The following is a 23231-nucleotide window of genomic DNA, read 5'->3' on the forward strand; positions in this document are numbered from 1 at the left end:
GACTTATGGGGTGGATTATTCAGATACCTTCTCTCCGGTTGCCAAACTCACTTTTGTCCGCTTGTTCATTTCTCTAGCTACTTCTGAGAATTGGCCGTTACATCAGTTGGATATTAAGAATGCGTTCCTTCATAGTGATCTCCACGAAGAGGTTTATATGGAGCAACCGCATGGTTTTGTTGCTCAGGGGGAGTATGGAAAGGTTTGTCACTTGAAGAAGTCCTTGTATGGCTTGAAACAGAGTCCTCGAGCTTGGTTTGGAAAATTTAGCGAGGTAGTTCAGGAGTTCGGATTGGAAAAGAGCAAATGTGATCATTCAGTCTTTTATATGAAATCTGTTACTGGAACTATTCTCCTTGTTGTATATATCGATGACATTGTCATTACTGGATGTGATTTTGCTGGTATCTCTTCTCTCAAGTCTTTCTTACATACTAAGTTTCATACAAAAGACTTGGGACAACTTAAATACTTCTTGGGAATAGAAGTATCTAGAAGCAAGAAGGGTATTTTTCTATGTCAGAGAGAATATTCTTGACCTACTGGCAGAAACTGGAAAGTTGGCTGCCAAGCCTTGCAGTACTCCAATGGTTCCTAATGTGCATCTTATGAAAGATGATGACTATCCATTTGAAGATCCAGAACGGTATAGAAAGTTGATTGGGAAATTAAATTATCTCATTGTGACTCGTCCAGATATCGCCTTTGCAGTAAGTGTGGTTAGTCAGTTCAAGTCCACACCCACAGTCAGACATAGGGCAGCTTTAGAACAAATCTTATGTTATTTAAAAGGAGCCCCTGGACTTGGTATATTGTATAGCAATCATGGACACTCTCACATTGAGTGTTTCGGAGATGCAGGTTGGGCTGGATCCAAGATTGATCGAAGATCTACTACTGGTTATTGTGCTTTTGTTGGTGGAAACTTGGTGTCATGGAAAAGTAAGAAACAAAACGTTGTATCTCGGTCCAGTACAGAATCCGAGTATAGTGCAATGGCACATTCTACATGTGAAATCATGTGGATACATCATCTTTTAACTGAAATTGGATTGAAGCATTCTACTTCATCAAAACTTTGGTGTGATAATCAAGTTGTGCTTCATATTGCTTCAAATCTGGTATATCATGAAAAAACGAAACATATTGAGGTTGATTGTCATTTTATTCGTGAGAAGATTCAGGAAAACTTGATATCTACGGGCTACGTGAAGACAGGAGAACAAGTGGTTGATTTGTTCATGAAGACATTGCATAGAGCTCGAGTAAATTACCTTGTAACAAGCTGGGCATGATCAATATACATGCTCCAGCTTGAGGGGGGAGTGTTACAAAATGTATATAGATCTCTTTCTTGATATTGTACAAAGATATAGATAGATAGCATATCTTTAGGATTTCCTCTTTATTTCTTTCCTTAGTTAGCTTCTAATATTATTGTATTTATACATGTTTACCTATTGAATAAGACACAAGTTATTCTCTCCAATTCCTTGCACAGTTTGCAAGTATGATCATCAAAAGAAAGGAGTCAAATAATACTAATATCAAAAAAAATATTCAAGAAAACTAATTTTCACCTGATTGAAGGAAAACAAGAAGTTAAATGAGTCTGTTAGAATAGGAATAGATTTATACAATCCTATTAGAATAAGAATAAGTTTATACAATCCTATTAGAACAGGAATAGGAATAGAAATAGAAATAGAAATAGGAATACTAAATAGTATCCTACTTGGTAAAGGATTGTATTCTAGGGTCTATAAATAGGGTCTCAATGTAATAATGTAAACAACAACAATTCAATAATATTCTTTTCCTATATTTCTCACATGGTATCAGAGCCTCTACGATCTTGGTAAACGATCAAAGTGATTCCGCTGCCGGCGGGCGGCTATTACTCATATATGCCGCCCGTCTGGCCAACAATTATGTTAGCAAAAGTTGGGTCACCATGTATCTTTCCGGTGACTATTTTCTCATATTTGATTTATTTAAGCACTGTGCCATCATTCCGGTGACTACTTTCTTATATCTAACTTGTAGCACCGTGCCATCTTTTCAGTGACTACTTTTTTATATCTAATTTGTGTAGCACCGTGCCATCATTCCGGTGACTACTTTTTTCATATTTAATTTTTGTAGCACCGTGTCATCATTCCGGTGACTACTTTTTCATATTTAATTTGTGTAGCACTGTGCCATCATTCCAGTGACTACTTTTTCATATATAATTTGTGTAGCACCGTGACATCCTTCCGGTGACTACCTTTTTTTGCATATCTTATTTGCGTAGCACCGTGCATCTCTCCGGACTACTTTTCATAATTAATTTGTGTAGTACCGTGGATTTTACCGAACTACTTTCTCATATCTGAGTTGCATAGCATCATGTCTTTTTAGTGACTCCTCAGATTTGATTTGCATATTCCCATTCGTCTTTCCGGTGACTCCTCAAATCAGATTTGCGTAGGGTTGTGCCATCATTCCAATCCTACCCATATTATTTTTCTTTTTCATTAGGGTTGTGCCATCATTCCGACCCTACCCATATTATTTCTCTTTTTCAATGGGGGTCATTCCATCAATTCGAACTATCCTATATAATTTCTATTTTCTAGTTGGGTCGTGACATCATTCCAACCCTACCCATATAATTTTATTTCTTAGATTGTGACCACTTTTATCCATCAAATCAATACTCCGGCATATGAGCATGTTCCAGCCAATTTTTCGGTGACTTTCTTGTTAAATATTGAGACGTCTATTGATTCCAACATGATCCATACACTTTATACTAGATTTTGAGCACTTCCGGCGACCGTTGCATTGTGAAGAAGTCTATATGGAGCAACCACCTAATTTGTTGCTCAGGGGGAGTTTAGTAGCCTTGTATGTTGATTATGTAAGTCACTCTATGGTCTGAAATAGTTTTTGCAAGCTTGGTTTGGGAAGTTCAACACTGTAATTTTATCACTCTCTGTTTTATCGGCATTATGCATCAAATTCAGTATTTCATGAGAAGACCAAGCCCATTGAGATTGATTGTCAAATTTGTGAAGTCGAGTGATCAACTTGCAGATATCTCACCAAGTCCCTCATCGGTCCTCGTGTTAATTACATTTGTAACAAGCTAGGTACATGAATTGTATGCACTAGCTTGAGGGGGAGTGTTAGAATAGGAATAGATTTATACAATCCTATTAGAATAAGAATAAGTTTATACAATCCTATTAGAACAGGAATAGGAATAGAAATAGAAATAGAAATAGGAATACTAAATAGTATCCTACTTGGTAAAGGATTGTATTCTAGGGTCTATAAATAGGGTCTCAATGTAATAATGTAAACAACAACAATTCAATAATATTCTTTTCCTATATTTCTCACACAAATCATACCTTCGACTCCTTCCAAAGGTTAACCACATAACTGCAACGCATAATAAGGCCCACCAGTTTTGGTGGTTTAAAATCTTTTGGCAACGATGCTGAAGGATAATACGACCAATCAAACCAGCATAAGCTGTTAGGAAGGAAATTTATAGGCTCATGAGCACACAAATGCATGAAGTTCATGTGATATGGTTTAATGAATACTCTTAGTCGCTTCATATGTCTAAAGACTTCATTGCTCAGGTGTATAGTATCTTCCTCTGCATCAGACTTCAATGGAATTAATATGCCTTCTACTGCTTCTACACCCTGAGAGGATTCAAAAATTGCATTACCGGAGCAGCTTTTATACTTGCATGTGATAATTGAGTCTAAAGCTTCTTTGAAAGAACCCATCAAAGAGTAATTTTCTATTTTCTAAGTAAATGCAGGAATCCATTTCCATCCATCCTCTGGAAAATACATTTTTAAAAGAGTACTTAATAGGTGTATGGTTTGAAAATGCTTTTAACCTCATTTAAAAGCTTAATACATTGCCTCATTTTCCTCAAGGCAAGAACAGAATATCGTAAATTAATGACTTATAATTTATAAAATTTCTCAAAATAAGTTTGATACCGTATTTTCTGTTAAAACATCAGCAATATCTTCATGAAGCCATATCCTTTTCCTTGGGTATTGTTGCAGTGCAACGCGTCGTCCCATTTCTCGAATCAAATCATGCATCGCAATCCTTTCAAATGATGACTCAAAAAGGAGGGACTTCTCAATCAGGACAGCTATTATTATTTCAGGGTACAGTTTTCTAATATAAGCAGGACCTGGTATAAGGGAACATGCTAAGTCTAGAAAAACTTGCTTATGTGCATCCTCCAGTCCATCACAACTTATCTTAAGCTTTGAAATAATTTCATCTTCTGGAATACCTTTCAGTGTATCTAGTGCATCTCTCCACTGCTTCATGCTCCGTCCACACAGGAAGGAACCTATGACTTTAAGCGCCAGGGGAAGGCCACCGGCGTACTGTGCCACCCATTGAGAGAGCTGCTGAAAATCACTGTTAGGAGATGTCTTTCTAAAAGCATGCCAACTAAACAGCTGAATCGCTTCAGCTTCAGCTAGTAAGCCAACACTATAAGTTCCATCACAGTCCCGAAATAAGTGTTTATCCCTTGCTGTTATAATAATTCTACTGCCTCCACCAAACCAATTACGGTGTCCAGCTAACCCATCCAACTGGTCTTGGTGATCCACATCATCAAGAACTACTAAAACCTTCTTAGAACCAAGCCTTTTTCTGATCATATCAATTCCACCATATTCATCAGCTATATTCACAGATTCAACTGTCAACACCTCAGAAACCAGAGTCTTTTGTAGAGACAACAATCCCAGCTTAGGTTGATTTTCTTTAACGTTTACAACAAAACAAGCACCTTCAAATTGATGAGAAATACTATCAAAAATAGCCCTTGCAATGGTGGTCTTCCCAATACCACCCATCCCTAAAATCCCAATAAATCGAACATCTTCACACTCCATCATCAACAGTGAAAGTACAGCTTGAATTTGTGATTCTGCTCCCACAAGAGTGCCACTGATCATTGACTTTCGGCTCAACTTATTAGATATATCTTTCACAATATGTTGAATGCATATAGACTCGTCTCTGCACGAGAGAGAGAGGACAATGACAATCTGAGCAAAAAAGAACTCGAATAAAAGAAAATACACAGACAAATAAAACACAGATAGAGTAAAACAAAACAAAATATTGAAAAAATATTTGAGGAGAGTGTGAATGTAATTGGAATCTTCAAATAGGAATTATGTATAGATTGTAAGAACAAAAAGGATGATACTCACCTTACTTACTAGAACAAGTGAACTTTAACTGATCTGCATAGTTTACATTTACGAAAGGTGAGGGAGTAGGTGGCATGGGGTTACTTGCAGTTCAATAAGTTCATGAGTTGTACAAAGAAAACATGTGCAAGTGCAACAACCATTATAGAAGAAATGCTTGACAAAATGAAGTAATATAGCTACTGACCCATTGTAAGTAGCTCCATGCAGATCATGGCCAGACAAATCGGCTGCTTCTTTTAAAGCTTTCCTCCAGTTATGCACCTTGTTGGTGTCACCCTTGAAATCTTCCTCATACCTGGAAAAGGCTTTAGCAAAACTATTTCTCTGGTAGCGTACTTCTGACGGAGTGATGTCGTAGAAGATTGGTACAACTACCTGCCCAAGTTCAAGTTGACATTCCATAATCTTCGATAACTCATCCAAGCACCATTTGGATGAAGCATAGTTCTCTGAGAAGACGAGAATGGCAAACCTTGACCGTTTTATGGAACTCACAAGTTGAGGTGAGATGGATACACCACTTTTTAGTGTTTCATCATCTTTGAAGGTATTGATTCCAGCTCGACTTAATTCTCTATAAAGGTGGGCGACAAAGGTCTTACGAGTATCTTCTCCTCTAAAACTCAAAAACACATCATAATCCCACTGTTTGGAATGTGGTAATGAACTTTCAGAGTTGAAGGACATCTTTCTCCCTATAGCTTTTTTGTCCAGTCAAAGAATGAATTCCAGAATCCCTTAACAAGACAATAAACAGATCATTCCAACAACTATTTTCTATTTGTCAATCTGACAGTATTAAGAAATCAAACAAAAATTGTACTCGCTATGTCCCAGTTTACATGACTCACTTTTCTTTTAAGTCGGTCAAAAAAAATGATACATTTCTATATTAAGCAACAATTTAACTTTAAAATGTTCATTTTATCCTTATGAAATGATTTATAATCACACAAATATGTATCATTTATTTCAGATCACAAGTTTCAAAACTCTTTCTTTCTTTCTTAAACACTATATCAAGTCAAACTAAGTCATATAAAATGGAATGGCGGGAGTATTAAGTAGTGAACTATGTCAGTTCTGATAAGTCATAATCTTTTCAAGGCACTAATAAAAGATGAAATAAATTTGCAGCCTATAACTAGACAACAAAAGATAAAACAATCAATCATTAGTTCAATATCACCCCAACTCCTCACTAAAACACCAGCAAAAAGTAAATCCTATTGGATAGCATTAAAAATAAATAAAGAGCCTATGTGATCAGTGTGACAATTGTATAATTGATACAAGAAAAAAGGAGGAGGAGCCACTTTATTTTTTCTAAGCTAAAATTAAAGGTAGGTTCAGATGATTCCTCTTTTAAACCAATCCAAGAGTAGGGAGTGGAATTAGAAAAAAACCCAAACTTTCCATTCTATAATAGAACACAAAAAAGAAAAAAAAAAAAAAAAAAGGAAACTGAAGAACCTTCATTGAGCTTTTGAATTAGAAAAAATTACAAGAAAATATACCTTTTTTGCTGAAAGAGAATTCAAATGCATAGAGATTATGCTACTTTATAGAATCCATAAAAATTGGGAGGAAACTTTGATAGTTGACCTGTGGAATGGAGAGTAGTTGGATCGGGAGTCAAATATTTCGCCCTCTTTTGATTATTTTGTTCTGACGTTTCCTTTCTTCTTCTTTTCACCATCTTTTTCTGATTTGCTAGGGGAAGGGGTGTTCATAGAAAATGAAAAAATTAAAAAATCAAATTAAAGAAAAAAGACATACTTTTTTTATTTAGTTTGACTTTAATTTTAAACAAAATAATCGAAATTGTTAAGATGTGGTAAACATTGTAGAGATATTTTAATTATGGTTGAGTATTATATATATTTAGATATTCTAGATTATTTTTTTTTTGCTTCTTAATTTCTGGTGTATAAATAGGGTTGTAGTCTCTTGTATCCAGCGACGTAGAGACCTATCAATTCTTTAGATTTTTTTGTGTTTCTCTGTCTCTTTTTGTAACATGATATTACAGATTCATTGGGTTGTTGAAATTCATATCCACTCTTCTATATTTCTCGTTGTATTTTGTTCGTAGCAATTATTGTTTAATCACTTTGTTGGGTTTCCTTTATCTTTCACTTCTTTTTTTGTTGATGTTAATATACTAAGTAAATATCATGAACAACAATAATATTTCCCAATCTGTTTTTGTTAGTTTCAATAGATCTAACTATCGTTATTGGTGTCTAGAAATGCATAGTTTTTTTAAAGGAGGAAAGTTGTGGCGATATGTGAAAAAATAGGAAGAAATTGATTGAGAGAATTTTTTTTATTTTTTTTGTATATTTTCATCATTGTACAGATGTGTATATACAACTCACGAAATACGTGAATAACAAACTATGAAAAGATAATGACGAACGTGGTTGACCAACTATGAAATGTGTCCTACTTTATATAACAAACTAATGTGTCCTACTTTATCTAACATAACCAAAAGATAATTGCAAGGAATTAAAAAAATATATATGACTAATCTTCCATAAGCCTTTTCAGACAAAGAAACACACCTAGAAGATCTATGTCTTCTTCATTACTGTTTCACCATTATCTACACCAACACCCCCCCCTCCTCCCTAAAGTTGGGGGGGGGGGGGGGGGGGGGGAACACTCCCAACTTGACCAGAAGGTTACGGTGATGAGATTCTGTTAAGGGCTTGGTGAATAAATCGGCTAACTGAGACGAAGATGGAGAGAATGAGAGTGAAATTAACCAGCTGGGAATTGTTGTCGGAAGAAATGGCAATCAAGCTCCATATGCTTTGTTCGCTCAAGAAAAATGGGATTCTTGGCAATATGTATTGCAACTTTGCTATCCGAGTGAAGAGGACCAACAAAGCTATAGGAATCGAAAGATCAATCAATAATTGCACCAACCAAGTCAACTCAGCAACAACTCTCCTCATGGACTGATACTCAGCTTCAACAGAGTTAGGGGAAATAGAATTTTGCTTCTTTGACTTCTAGGAGATAGGAGAATCACCAAGAGCTATGTAAAATCCACTCACTAACTTTTGAGAATTGGGTCAAGTCCTCCAATTTGAATCACAGAGAGCTATCAACTCAAAGGATGGTGATGAAGACATGAATAATCTCGGTTCTTCAACAAGTAGTGAAGGACATAGAGAGCGTCATTCAGATAACGGGCCCTTGGATCTTGCATATATTGGCTCAAATGGTGTACTGTAAAGGCAAGATCTAGGCAAATATGTGTGAGATAATTTAACTTTCCAAGTAGATGGCGATACAAAGTTGGGTCTTTGATTCGATCACCCGAATTAGCAAGCAATTTTGATGTGGGATCAAAAGGGGAAGATACTGGAATAAGGCTGAGAATATCAAATTCTGCCAGCAAATCCAAAGTGAACTTGTGTTGACTGCGAATTAGACCCCGCTGCTCGCGAAGAAAATCCATACCAAGGAAATAGTGCAATTTTCCCAAGGGTTTAATTTTTAACTCTTGATTCAGGAAGACCTTAAGTCCATTCATATCTTCTATATCATTTCATATTAACAAGATATCATCTATATAGATAGCCACAATGCATATAGAAGAATTTGTTTTCTTAAAGAACATGGAATAGTCAGTTAACGAATGAGTAAAACCTTCGAAATTTAAGGCAGGAGTCAATTTGGTATACCATTGCTGAGATGCTTGTCGAAATCCGTAAAGGGATTTCTTCAACCTACAAACATGATTTGAGGAAGGAGGAGTAAGTCCGACTGGAAATTTCATGTACACCTCCTCATCTAAATCTTCATGTAAAAATGCATTATCCACATCAAGTTGAAATAATCCCCAATTCTTTTTTATAGTTATAGACAAGATACACTTAATTGTTGTCACTTTAACAACCGGTGAAAATGTTTCATTGATATATATTCCCTTTCTTTGTATATCGCATCTAATTATCAATCGAGCTTTGAGTCTTTTCACGCTTCAATCTAAATGTCGTTTGATTTTATACACTCATTTACAGGGTAATGCCTTTCTCCCGTGTGGTAACTCTACTACCTTTCAAATTTTGTTTAATTCAAGAGCTGCAATTTCATTAGCTATGGCATTTTTCCAACCTGGGTGCATCATAGCTTGAGTGTAGCTAGTAGGTTCTTGGAGATTTGAGAGGAAATTTATGAATGCTTGATTTGTGGAAGACAAACTGGAAAAAGAAAATTGAAGAGTAACAGAGGAAAGAAAACAAGAACTGGTGACATTGGTGAGTAGCAAAGTGTTGCAGATATAATCCTTTAGATAATCAGGTGTTTTATGAGACCTAGAATATTAACTAAGAGTATTATCTATAATCATAGGAGAACTTAAGGTGGGGGGATGTTAGCATGAATAATAGGAAAAGATGGAGATTCAAAGACACCGGAATGATGATCATCAGGAAAAGCAGACTTAGTGATAGGTAAAATAGGATAGAATTGTCCTTTACGGACAGATCATGAGGAACTAAAGTAGGCACAAGATCCTTAGAACCAACAGTATAATCCTTAGATAGAAAAAATTTGGTGCATTCACCAAGTTTAGTAGGAGTAAAAGGGAATATGTTTTCATGAAACATCATATCTCTTGAAACAAAAATTTTCTTGATTTGAAGATTTAGTAACTTAAAACCTTTCTTTCCATGAGAATATCCAAAAAAAACACACATAACACAACTCTAGGTTCAAACTTTACCATATGAAGTGAAAGAGTGGAAGCAAAATACAAACAACCAAAACACTTAAGACTCTAATAATTTGGTTTAGACTTGAAAAGAATCTTATAAGGTGTTTTGTATTTGAGAACTTTGGAAGGAAATCTATTAATCAAATAGGTTGTTATTAAAACACAATCACCCCAAAATTTAATAAGTCAATGCGATTGAAACATCACCCAACTCCTCACTAAAACACAAGCAAAAAGTAAATCCTATTGGATAGCATTAAAAATAAATAAAGAGCCTATGTGATCAGTGTGACAATTGTATTATTGATACAACAAAAAAGGAGGAGGAGCCACTTTATTTTTTCTAAGCTAAAATTAGAGGTAGGTTCAAATGATTCCTCTTTTAAACCAATCCAAGAGTTGGGAGTGGAATTAGACAAAAAAAAACCTAGTCAGTGCAATTTCATGTCCTACATGGCATTCTCTTAGAACTGATTAATTAACAACCCACCAAGCAAGGGCACGTTGCGCTCTCTTTCACTTCTTTTTTTTTGTTGATGTTAATTTACTAAGTGGATATCATGAACAAGCATAATATTTCTCAGCCTGTTTTTGTTAGTTTCAGTAGATTTAATTATTTCATTGGTGGCAGACAATGCATAATTTTTTTAAAAGGGAGAAAGTTGTGGCGATGTGTGAAAAAATAGGAAGAAATTGATTGAGAAAAAAATCTTTTTTTTTGTATATTTGTCATCACTGTACATATGTGTATATATACAACTCACAAAATACGTGAATAACAAACTATGAAAAGATAATGACAAACGTGACTGACCAACTATGAAATGTGTTCTACTTTATCTAACAAATTAACGTATGCTACTTTATCTAACAAACTAATGTGTCCTACTTTATCTAACATAACTAAAGACAATTACAAGAAATAAAAATATATATATGACTAATCTTCCAAAAGCCTTATTCAAACAAGAAACACACCTAGAAGACCTATGTCTTCTTCTTCATTACTGTTTCACCATTATCTACACCAACACCCCCCCCCCCCCAAGAGGGAGGAAAACACACCCAACTTGCCCAGAAGGTTATGGTGAAGAGGCTCTATTAAGGGCTTGGTGAATAAATCAGCTAATTGAGACGAAGATAGAGAAAATGAGAGTGAAATTAAATCAACAATGAATTGTTGTCGAACGAAATGACAATAAAGCTCCACATTCTTGGTTCGTTCATGAAAAATTGAATTTAAGTAATATGTATCGCAACTTTGCTATCCTAATAAAGAGGAACCAGTGAAGCTATAGGAATCAAAAGATCAATGAATAATTGTACCAACCAAGTCAACTCGGCTATAACTCTCTACATGGACCAATACTCAGTTTCAATAAAGCTGAGGGAGATAGAACTCTGCTTCTTTTACTTCCGGGAGACGGGAGAATCACCAAGAGCTATGTAAAATTCACTTACTGACTTTCGAGAATTGGGGCAAGTCCCCTTATCTGAATCATAGAAAGTTATCAACTCAAAGAATGGTGATGAAGATATGAATAATCTTAGACCAGGTCCTTTAACTAGTAGCGAAGGACACAAAAAGCGTCATTCAGATGAGGGGCCCTTGGATCTTGCATATACAGGGGCAGACCTACATGGTCCTATATGGGTGCTCGAGCACCCATTAATCTCGTATCGAATTATATATATTTATATAGAAAGAAAGAAGAATTGTATATAATTTACTAGAGAGCACCCGTAGGAACAATGACTTAATTGGCGTGGTGGTTTATTGTGGGTGCTCAAGGTCTTTCATTCTTTTTATTTCTTTGCCAGAGGTTCTATTCCCTCCAAAGACATTATTTTTAGTTTAAAAATGAGCTCTTCTCTTACTTATTTATTCTAATTGGACATTTTATTTTATTTTCTTCCATGCAGATTGTTGCTTTTTCTCTTTCGCTAATGGTCTTTTCTAACTTTTTTTTTATACAAGATAATTTTTATTGTAATTTTTTTTATTATCGTGCTTAAATATGATTGTCCTTTTTTTTAACAAGTGTTAAACTTGTGCACTTATATTTGTGATTGATAGCTAAGCAATAACGGAATATACTCAAAGGGTGTCGATCGACAATTCTTTGTCGGAAAATTATACATGTAGTTAGGTAAAAACCATTAAAAATAATATATTTATATAGATATATATATATATATATAGACACTCCTTAGCTTCTACACGATTTTACTTCATTATATTTTGACACTCCTTAGTCGAAATTTTCGATCCGCCACTGTAGCTAAGGGAGCACCCAGAACATTGAAATCCTGAATCCGTCATTGTGCATATATTTGGCTCAAATATTGTACATTAAAGGCAAGATCTAGGCTAGTATGTGTGAGATAATTTAACTTTCCGAGTAGATGACGATGCAAAGTTGGGTCTTTGATTGGATCACCCGAATTAGCAAGCAATCTTGATGTGGGATCAAGAGGGGGGAGATACTGGAGTAAGACCGAAAATATCAAATTCTGCCAGCAAATCCAAAGTGAACTTGCGTTGATTGAGAATTAGACACAACTGCTCGCGAAGAACCACCATACCAAGAAAATAGTGCAAGTTTCCCAAGTCTTTAATTTTGAACTTTTCAGCCAGGAAGACTTTAAGTCCATTCATCTCTTTGATGTCATGTTAACAAGATATCATCTACGTAGACAGCCACAATACATATAGAAGAATATGTTTTCTTAAAGAATATGGAGTAGTCATTTAACAAATGAGTAAAACCTTTGAAATTTAAAGCAGAAGTCAATTTGACATACCAGTGATTCGGGTTTGAATTTAGTATTGATAATGTTTTATGATTTGTCCAAAAAAATAATAGAAACTCTCTTGTATTTCCAAATGGAATGGGAAATTGACTATTAAATTCATGGGTTTGCAATGTCAAATGAAACTAATGAATGCATTTCTAGGATAAAAATTAAGTTAGTGTTCAACAGTTTTTTAAAAATCACGGAAAGAAAATAGGATCTTTAGTCTTTACCAATAAAATTCGAAAAAGTCCAAAAAATCCGAGAAAATAGAATCTTTCAAAAAAAATTGAGGTTGAAAAAATCTGACTATTATTGATTTGGTTTGATTTATTTATTTTTTAACTCCATACAAATGGTTTGATTTGATATTTAAAAAATACGAATTAATCTGGTGATTTACACCCCTACCTTTGTCTTCTTCATTACTGTTTCACCATTATCTACACCAACAATATGTCACTGGTTATATTATTTGTCCAAAGCAAAGTGAGACTGAAACAGATGAAAAGTTTGTTGATCATTTGGAAGATTGAAATAGCCGAAATTATGATATTATTATGTTACTTCGAAACACTTCTTTTTAAAATATTCCTCTCCAATTTGGATAGTTTGACACTGGAAAAGAGGTATGAGCTCATTTCTCTCAACATATACTATTTTTGATCTTTTTGATTGTTTTTCAACTGATGAAAGAGATGACTACCTTGAAATAAGAAAAGGAGGAAACTCTCTATGAATATTTCTCCAGACCAAATCAAATTTAAAGTTTTTTGATGACGATGCCAAAATTTTACATTACCACAATAATGACAAATTGCTTCAACTTTTGATTGCTTTTAGTTATGATTATGAACCAACTCAGGCTGCATTGCTTAACCGACAACCTTTGCCAACTCTTGAAGATATTCTTCCTTGTCTTAAATTTGAAGAATTTGTGTGGATCTTAAGCGACTAGATGATTTTACCGCCACTAATAGGATTGTGTAAAATTGTGTAAAAAATTGTCATCAAACTGGTCATGCTTTACACGATTACCTAGTTATTAAATGCAATAAATGAACAAATTGTCAGTACCCTAAAAGGGAAAATCACTTGATTGAGAGTCGTCCTCAAAAACGAATTCGTTGATGAGAAGGGGCTGGAGAAAGCTTGAACTCAATTTCTACGATAATGAATATGAGCGAAATTATATATACATTGATATATTGATAAGATCGTTTAGTATTTCTTGAGGCTCAATCTCCCCCACCCCTCCGGATGAATTATATAGCTAAGAAAAATCATGAACCAATATAGAAGAGTTTGGCCCATTCATGAGTAAGTATTTCGTAGTAGCCGCATTAGACTATATACCTTTCTTGATGTATCATGATAATATGGAGGAGCATAACCTGAAACATTCTGGCCCTACAATGATAGTTATTAAATTGCCAACACTGCATAAAAATATTCCCTCTAGAGTAGTTGTTGATACAAATATGAGAAACTTTGTTACAGTCATTTAAGTATATTCAATGTACTCTACTAATAGAGGAATACATAGAGTTGAACATAGTAAAATAAGAAACTGAAAGATTTCGTTGAAATTATTCGTGAAAATTTTCGTTCATTTTAATTTGTTTGTCCTATTTTCCTTTTGATCCGTCATAAAAAGAATGTCTCTTTTTGTTTTTAGCAACTTTTCCAATGATATATTTAAGAGCATAGGGCATTTTAGTAATTTGACATATATTTTTAATTTAAGACCATAAAATTCAAAAGTCTTCGTTATTTTTTTAAACTGTGTGACAAATCAAAATAGAACAAAAGAGTAAATTAACAAATATAATTAACTTATTTTGGTGTCATGCATACTTCAATACAAAATATAGAAAATTCAAGTGAGACTCTTCTTTTTAGTAAACTTGATCCAAATTTGATGACATTTATATAACAAAAATTTAAAATAAAAAAAATGATTTGTTTGATAAACTTTTAGTTGGATGACCCGTATGTATAGGGGTGTGCACTATTCGGATTAAACCGAATAATCAAACCAAATCAAATCGAATTTTTATTTGGATTGGTTTTTTGGTTTTTCGGATTGGTTTTGGATTAATAAATTACTTTGTTTGGTTTTTTGGTTTGGTTTCGAATTTTAAAAGATAAAAACTGAAAAACCGAAAAAACCGAATTATATATATATATACTGTGTGGAGTCGCGTGGTGTGCCACATAAGTCAAAAGGTGTACAAAATTACAAAAAAAATGAGTTCAAGGGGGTAATAGGACCTTAATTTAGTTAAGGTGTGTCGCTGTGATTTCGGTTATAGTCTAGGGGGTACTTGTGTCTTTTCTCTTTTCTCCCTTTTATGTTTGAATTGCATCTATAATAGGTATACTTATAAGTATTGTGTTTTAAGTTTTACTTATGATTTATATTAGAAAGTATATTTAAGGGATTAAATATTATTACTTTGGTTATATATGTTATTAATTATTGACATAACCGAATAACCAAACCGAAGAAAGCCAAACCGAATAGAGGAAAACCAAACCAAACCAAATTTATTTTGGATCGGATTGGGTTACACTTTTACAAAACCAAAAACCGAAAATTCAAACCGAATAGTGTAAAACCAAACCAAAAAACCGAATGCACACCCCTAGTATGTAACAAAAAAATATATATTAAAAAATGTGACTTTGACTAACTCAAAATTGAGTAACCGTTGGTAAAACTTAGTTGTGAATTAGCCTAATTTAGCAGTATTTTATTATTGATTAATAAGGAATTCACAGTGGGGGTTTATCGAGTGTACGCAGAATGTTCACCACAGAGTGATCACCCCAAAGACAAAGATTGTGATAGAGATTGTAACGGCTTTGGGTTATCCTGGATTCCAAAAAAAATAATCAAAATTCTAGATATTGGATAAAATCTTTAACAGTACAATTATATTTGATGTTTACTTTATTCGTTGTGATGAAATTAATATGTTACTTTAGTGTAATGACTCATATTCTATCTTTTAAGATCAAGCATATAAAGATAATTCTAAAAATATCTAAGCCTATTAAAATATGGTCTAATAATTACTTAATCTCTTTCTAAGTTAAACTTAAACTTAAACTTTTTACAGCCACAAACAATTTTCAATTACAAAAGTACTCCATGAAAAATAAGGGCATCCGTTTGATATTTTCTAATCTGAATGTGATAGCAACTCTTTAATACATTGGATGCAAATCGAAAATTAGAATTAGTATTTGTTTTAAACTATATTTTCAACTGGTATAGTATAAAATAGATTAAAAAGGTATATAAGTAAATATTTTAAAAACTTTTTTTGGTCACTCAATAGTGTTATTCCTATTTTTATAATAATAAAATAAACATAAATTAAGTAAATAATCAACTACCAATTTACCTAGGAAAGACTACATATAGAATAATATTTAAAAAATCTTGCCATTTTTAACCTAACATTTAATATAGGATCAGGTTAAGATATCTGTAGATGTCCATATTAAAATTTTAATCATAAAAGAAAACAATATTTTTTTATATAAAAGTGAGACAAACTATCGAACTATCCCCATTATCATCACAAACAATTATAATGACTTTTTTTACCAACTTGTTTCATGTATGCTGTTTGGTTTTCTTTGCCTTTTTCTTTACCAATCCAAGTAAATGTGTTGAAGGTGACGGACCTTTACGTGCCCTATTTGTGTTTGGTGATTCGATTTTAGATTCAGGAAATAATAATTATATCAACACTACTACTCAATTCCAAGCTAATTAATTGGTCGCCTTATGGTGAAAAGTTCTTCAACTCTCCTACCGGTAGACCTTGTGATGGTCACCTCATATCCGATTTTATTAGTAATGATACTGAAAAATCGACATTTTTATTCTTCTCTTGTATTTGTAACTAAATTATTTTATTTTTTGAAGCGGAATTTGCTAACTTGTCATTAATTCCGGCATTTTTTGAAATTGGGACCGATAAATTTCTTCATGGGGTGAACTTTGCTTCTAGTGGCTCAAGGTTGTTTAGTAGAAACCAATCGCGGTATTGTAAGTAACTTTTTTTTTCGAAAATCATTTTATTATCTTTCGTATTATATTCTTTTCATTTTTGACATCTCTTTAATACGTATAACTAATTTATCTATGAAAATGTACAATTTTTTCCAACGAATGTAATAAAATTAATTTTCAGGTTATAGATCTTCAGTTAACACATTTCAATGAAGTGGTTGAATTGTTGGTGAATAAGTTAGGGTCACAACAGTCTCAACAACTCCTGATTGATACTGTATACATGTTTAGCACGGGAAGTAACGAGAACAATTTTCGGAGATGGTATTGGGTAATTTTACTGCTATTTTACAGGTAATAATTAATTTGTTAACTAGTATTGGCAACATTAATTAGATAAATTTGATTAACATTGTGTGAATGAATATTGTAGCAGGCAATTTACAATAGAGGAAGAAAATTTATCATATTTACATTGCCCCCTTAAGGTTGTTCCCCAAGTGGAAGGGCATTTAATGCTCAAATAGGAGGTAAAAGTGGTGAGTGCATGCAAGAATTGAGTGGACTACTAGAGATGCACAACAATGCTCTTCCCAAAAGGCTCACACAATTACAACAAAATTTCAAAGGATTTAATTTTGCATTATTTGATCTTTACAAACTCTTTACTCAAAGAATTGATAACCCTTCCAAATATGGTAAGTTTTATTTTAGGGATAATACAAAAATATGCTCTTTTAACTTGACTACATCTTAATTTAGTCCTCCAACTTTGGGTGTGCACAACAAAACACTTAAACTTGTATAAAATTGAACAAATAGACACACACTAATATACGTAGGACTCCACGTAGGATGTGAAATTGCCACGTATAGGATGCATATGTGTCTACTGTTCAACTTTATACAATTAAGTTTAAGTGTCTACTCATGCACATCCAAAGTTGGAAGACATAAATGTCAGTTGAGGCCAAATTAAAAAGCAGGATTATGTATTATGTTTTTATTTGATGTTCATAACATTATATATTTATGTTTCAAGGGATCAATCATAAGGGTAATTTTGTGTGTTTTGTGTAGGTTTTAATGTATCAATAGAAGCATGTTGTGGGACGGGTGCATTTAAAGGAATTAATAGTTGTGGAGGAAAGAGGCAAGTAAAAGAGTATGAGTTATGCAAAAATGTGACAGATTTTGTGTTCTTTGATGCCAGCCATCCAACAGAAGCAGCCAACCAGCAATTTGCTCAACTATTATGGAATGGGACGACTGATGTCATTGCACCTCAAAATCTAAAATCTTTTATCCAACTTTAGTATTGTAACTCAATATTGAATTTGGGTATGTAAAATATACTCAAATAAATAGAAGGCAAAATTCTTCTGTTTAACCTATACTATGTATGGGAGAAATTCATAAAAGTTTTGTTTACTCTCTAGTTTCTATTTTGAAGTTTTGGGTTGACTCTCAAATTCCCTTTTAGAGTCATTGGGAAAAGAATAAGTATGTATGTACTATTTTTATTTGATTTGTAATTAGCTAAGCTGGAAAATCGCAATCACCTTCTCATTTCTCCTTTTCCTATCTCCAATTAAATAAAAAGAAGATAAAAAAGTAAATAAGATAAAAGGTTGGAAAATTGCTAAGTCCTCTGGCCACCTCATATTAAGAAATACTCCCTCCGTTTCATTTTACTTGACCCTTCTATAAAAAAAATAGATTTTTTGTTTAACTTATCCATTTTAACAAATCAAGAAAATTTTATTACTTTTTCTCATACTAACCTTACTATTAAACAACTACATAAAGTAATAGTAATCAAATTTAGATCTAATTTCAAATTATCATTATAAGATTATTTAGTAAAAATACCTCTAATTAAAATTTTGTTAAGATGTGTTACAGATCAACCGAAGAAGATTGGGAAGAAGAAGATAACATACTAAATATGGAGCTGGTTGGTAGAGAAGCAGGCTTGTCCCCAAATTCTCATGTCAAAGGAAACAAGAAAAACAAAAATGTGGTAACATTGAGCCTACTGTCACGGACTTAGAGTCTTACTAAAGCTCCGTGCGGCACTTGACAACTTACTCACGAATCTTTCACGATCTTGTAAGCTCAAGTAAGCCCTTTAAGACTAGATCGCTAAGAGAATGCTTAAGGAAAGACTTAAGAGAATTTTGGAAGAAGGTTTTTGTATTGCTTTTGGAGAATGCTTTACACTTTCTTGGTGCCTAGCAAATGAGGGGCACCTCTATTTATACTAGCACCTAGGGACTAAAGTGCAATTTAAATTTACTTACAAGTCCCTAAGATATTTACACTTTGGTCCTAGCTCTAGAACTCTCTACACACTCTAGGACCTTCCATTGCCTTCTAAGTCATTCTAGAGAATTCTAGGGAATTCTCTAGCCTTCTTGAATAATCTAAAGGGTTCTAGAGTCTTCCGGAAACCTCTCTACAACTCTAGACCCTTCCGCCCCTATTCGGACGCAAAATTCTACTGCGAAGTGGCGGGACGTGACACTACGCACTATAAGAAAATTACTGATTACTTGGGGATTTTTCTAGGAATAATATAGTAAAATTCGCATGTAATTCAATTACTTGCGAACTTTCTGGAAAAATGAAATCTGATGGAAAAACCTTCGTAGTAACTCTTACTTGCGGATTTATACAAGCCCTAGGTAATTTACTTAGGGAATTAAAATCCGCATGTGTTACTTGCGGATTTATCTGCGATAAATATAAAAAATTCTTGCAAATTTTTTACCAAAATTTCTTACAGATTTTCGTAGAAATATTTCACAAGCAATTCCCAAGTAAATATGTAGGAGTTTGGAGATATTTTTTTGTGAAACAAAAGGAAATTTCTTGCGGATATATATATATATATATATGAAAATATTGCTCAAGATAATTCCTATGAAAAGAAACCCGTAAGAACTAACAAAAAATACAACTCACATTATATCACTTTCATTCAACAAAAAACAGAACTCATAATTCCTACAAAAAGAAACCCGCAAGATCAATAGTTTATGATTCTTAAACGGTCAAAAACAATATACAATTCAAATTTGAATCCTAAATAGTACTATCAACTATTTCAATCCTTAATATAGTCACTTTCATTCACACTATCAGAGTCATGGACAAAACCACTGTCATTCACGCTATCAGAGTCATCACCACTTTCATCCTCATAAGCTTGATTGTCTTCTTGAGATGATTGCACATTTGAAGATGATGCATTGTATTCATGCTTCTTCAATAAGTCTAATTCTTTCCTCATCCTCTTATTTTTGTGACGCTCTTTCTGCAATTGAGCATATAAGTCAGCATTGGAAGCATTTACCTGAGCTTTAATCATCTCATCAGTTTCTCTCGATAAAGCCGATGTTGATTGTTTAGATGATGCCTTCACAGATTGACCCAGGGAGCCAAGACCTTTAACTCTTCCTTTTTTTCTGTCCACCAACAGATTGCACCCAGATATCCATTTTTGTTAATTGAGAAGGTTGACCAGCTGAATTAGTTTCTCCTTCCGCAGTTGATGCACTTTGAGAAGCTAATAGTTCTTGTTTCTTTCTTTCAAAATTATTCTGCATCAAAACAGGTTATTTGAGACAATGTTTAAAGGCAATTTTTTTTTATAAGGGTAAGGTTGTATTCATCAGCATTAAGGACATGACGGAGACCTCCAAAAGATTTACATTTCAATCTACGACAAAACAACTAATAGATTACATATTTCCTATGAAATCTATAATTTGTGCATTCTGATCTATTCCTTCTTATTTACACCAAAAATAAAAGGTTGTCATACACAACCATTTAACCTTCTCAAAAGTATTCCCCTTGTTTTTAAAGCACCTATTGTTTCTCTACTTCCATATGGACCACCATATGCATGATGGAATCATACTCCACCATTTTTTTTGAGTTTTACTCTCCCCCCCCTTTTTGATCCAGCAACTGAGTAAATCTGTTGTGTGTTCCGGCATAGTCCACTTTATTTGTGTTAGGCCCAAAAATAAGTTCCATAATAATGTTGTCACTCTGCAATGTAGGAACAAATGTATACTAGTTTCCACAACTTCATTACATAGAGAGCACCAAGAAGCAATCTGAAAGCCTCTCTTCTTTAATCTTTCATGAGTGGAGTAACGTTTCCTTGCCACCAACCAGGAGAAACACTTCACCTTGGTTGGTACCTCGGTTTTCCATATCTGGTTCCAGGGACCAATCTTACCACCTTGCAACTCTTTCACTTCCTTGATATATAATTTGTTAACTGATAGCACCCCATCGCTCCTATGTCTCCATCTGATAGAGTCTTCGTCCATTGATTTCCCTGTAAACCCATCCAATATTTGTAATAAAGCAATGACTCTCCCAATCTCCCAATCATTAAGGAATCTTCTAAACACAATGTTCCATCCCTGTTGGGACTAAACATCAGCCATTGTCTCTTAAGGTTTGGAAACAAGACCATCAGTGACTTATTTCCAATCCAATTCTCCTTCCAGAATGAAGTCTTGGTTCCAGATCCCACTTTATAGTCTATATTTCTGATTAGATTGGGCCACAAATTTATGATGGTTCTCCAAACTGAAACTCCATAGGTGCCGTTCACTAAGTTGGAGCACCATTTCCCATCCATACCGTATTTGTTTACTATCACCTCTCACCACAAAGCACGTGTTTCCTTGGTAAACCTCCATAGCCACTTTGAGAGAAGAGATGTATTTTGAATTCTTAGATTTCTTATTTCAAGTCCACCTGGTTGCTTGTGAAGTTGTACAACCTGCCATTTAACTAAATGTCGGCCCTTTCCTTCTTTGTTTTCCAACCACAAAAAATCTTTTCTTAGCTTGTCAAGCCTTTCCTACACCTTAGCAGGGATGTGAAACAGTGACATTACATAAGTAGGCATTGAATCCTTTATCAAAGTAACTCTCCCTACTAATGAGATGTATTGGGCTTTCCAGTTAGCCAATTTCTTTTCAATCTTCTCAATGATGTCATCCCATATTTCTAACTCTTTGTGATTGTGTCCCAGCGGCATGCCTAAATAGGTCATTGGAAGCTGCTCCACTCTGCACCCCAAAATAGTTGCCAAATTTTGTATTTCAGGAACCTCCTTAATGGAAAATATGCAGCTCTTCCTCCAATTTATTAATAGCCTAGAAACTGCCTAAAAAATCACCAAGGTCATCCTTATGAATGAAATCTGACTTGCCTTTGCTTCACAAAATATGATTGTGTCATCTGCATATAGTAGATGACATATCTGCATCTCCTCCACTGAAAGATTGCCAATCGTGAATCCTCTTATCCAATGATTTTGAATAGCCACTTTCATCGTGCTGTTAAAACCTTACATGGATAAGATGAACAGGAAAGGAGAGAGTGGATCTCCCTATTTGAGTCCTTTTTTTGATGGAAAAAACCTGTAGGTTCTCCATTTACCAGAATGGAGAACCTAATGATTTTTATACAAAAGCCAATCCACATCAACCATTTTCCCCCAAAACCCATCTTCTCTAGAATTTTGAGCAGGAATTCTCAGTTTATATGATCATATGCCTTCTCTATGTCCAATTTACACATGATGCCAAGATCTTCGCCTTTAATTCTTGAGTCAACACATTCACTTGCTATCAAATTTGCGCCAATGATTTGTATCCTTTTGATAAAGGCCATTTGATGTTTATTGACTAGCTTGCTTATCACCTTTTTCAGTCTTTCTGCGCAATTATTTTGTAGATTCCACTTATCAAACTAATAGGTCTGAAATCTCTTAATTCAACAACTCTCACTTTATTAGGGATTAGAGCTATATAGGTTGCATTCAAACTCTTTTAAAAACATGTTGATCATGGAACTGTTGCATTATCTTCATGATATCTACTTTGATGATTTCCTAGAAGCTCTGGTAGAAACTCGTAGGGAAACCATATGGGCCCAGGGCCTTGTCACTAGCACACAACTTGAGTGCTTCTAAAACATCATCTTTCTCAAATTGTCTCTGTAACCAAACCTTCTCTTTTTTATTCACTCTTTCATATCCCTGCAAGTTGAAACCTGGTCTCCATTGCTCTAGTTCCTTATAAAGCTTTTGATAAAAGCTTACAGTCATTTGCTTGATCTCTTCTGGTTTAGTGATAGTTGCACCTTCCACTTTTAGTTTTTCAATTGTGTTCTCCTATGGGCTGTGGCAACTCTGTGGAAGTATTTTGTATTCTTATACCCTTGTTTCAACCATTGTACCCTTGACCTCTGTCTCCATGCTACTTTCTCATTCCTGGACACTTCTGCAAACTCGTTTGTGAGATTGAATTTGTGAAGTATCTCATCCTCATTTAGTGGTCTTTGTTCCTGGATTTCTTCAAGATTGGCT

At 34.1% G+C, this 23231-nt stretch overlaps 2 protein-coding genes and 2 pseudogenes across 2 annotated transcripts; 1 reads left to right on the plus strand and 3 right to left on the minus strand.

Annotated features, from left to right (window-relative positions):
* Positions 1-3395: 3395 nt before the first annotated feature.
* On the minus strand, positions 3396-5951 carry LOC125809373 (disease resistance protein Roq1-like). The gene is made up of 3 exons (XM_049489029.1): positions 5449-5951; positions 4014-5064; positions 3396-3704 (listed from the first exon to the last, which is right to left on the minus strand). Exons 1-3 carry the CDS (start codon positions 5949-5951, stop codon positions 3396-3398), a joined length of 1863 nt encoding a protein of 620 aa, XP_049344986.1.
* Positions 5952-16400: 10449 nt separating this feature from the next.
* LOC125809374 (GDSL esterase/lipase 5-like) lies at positions 16401-18141 on the plus strand (annotated as a pseudogene).
* A 1793-nt stretch (positions 18142-19934) lies between these two features.
* LOC125809376 (uncharacterized) lies at positions 19935-20328 on the minus strand (annotated as a pseudogene).
* A 1388-nt stretch (positions 20329-21716) lies between these two features.
* On the minus strand, positions 21717-22193 carry LOC125809377 (uncharacterized). The gene is made up of 2 exons (XM_049489030.1): positions 22071-22193; positions 21717-22025 (listed from the first exon to the last, which is right to left on the minus strand). The coding sequence occupies exons 1-2, from the start codon at positions 22191-22193 to the stop codon at positions 21717-21719; spliced, it is 432 nt and encodes a 143-aa protein (XP_049344987.1).
* Between the last annotated feature and the right edge of the window lie 1038 nt (positions 22194-23231).

The sequence above is a fragment of the Solanum verrucosum genome, unplaced genomic scaffold (assembly GCF_900185275.1).
Source record: "Solanum verrucosum unplaced genomic scaffold, falcon-dt-bn FXZP01000062.1, whole genome shotgun sequence".
NCBI classification, from domain to species: domain Eukaryota; kingdom Viridiplantae; phylum Streptophyta; class Magnoliopsida; order Solanales; family Solanaceae; genus Solanum; species Solanum verrucosum.

Coding starts and splice junctions, on each gene's coding strand:
- LOC125809373 (XM_049489029.1), bottom strand. CDS start 5,951: ATGTCCTTCAACTCTGAAAGTTCATTACCACATTCCAAACAGTGGGAT. Junction 5,065..5,448: donor CATGGAGCTACTTACAATGG/GTCAGTAGCTAT, acceptor TCTCTCGTGCAG/AGACGAGTCTATATGCATTC. Junction 3,705..4,013: donor ATGTTTTAACAGAAAATACG/GTATCAAACTTA, acceptor GAATCCTCTCAG/GGTGTAGAAGCAGTAGAAGG.
- LOC125809377 (XM_049489030.1), bottom strand. CDS start 22,193: ATGAAAGTGGCTATTCAAAATCATTGGATAAGAGGATTCACGATTGGC. Junction 22,026..22,070: donor TCATATTTTGTGAAGCAAAG/GCAAGTCAGATT, acceptor GTGATTTTTTAG/GCAGTTTCTAGGCTATTAAT.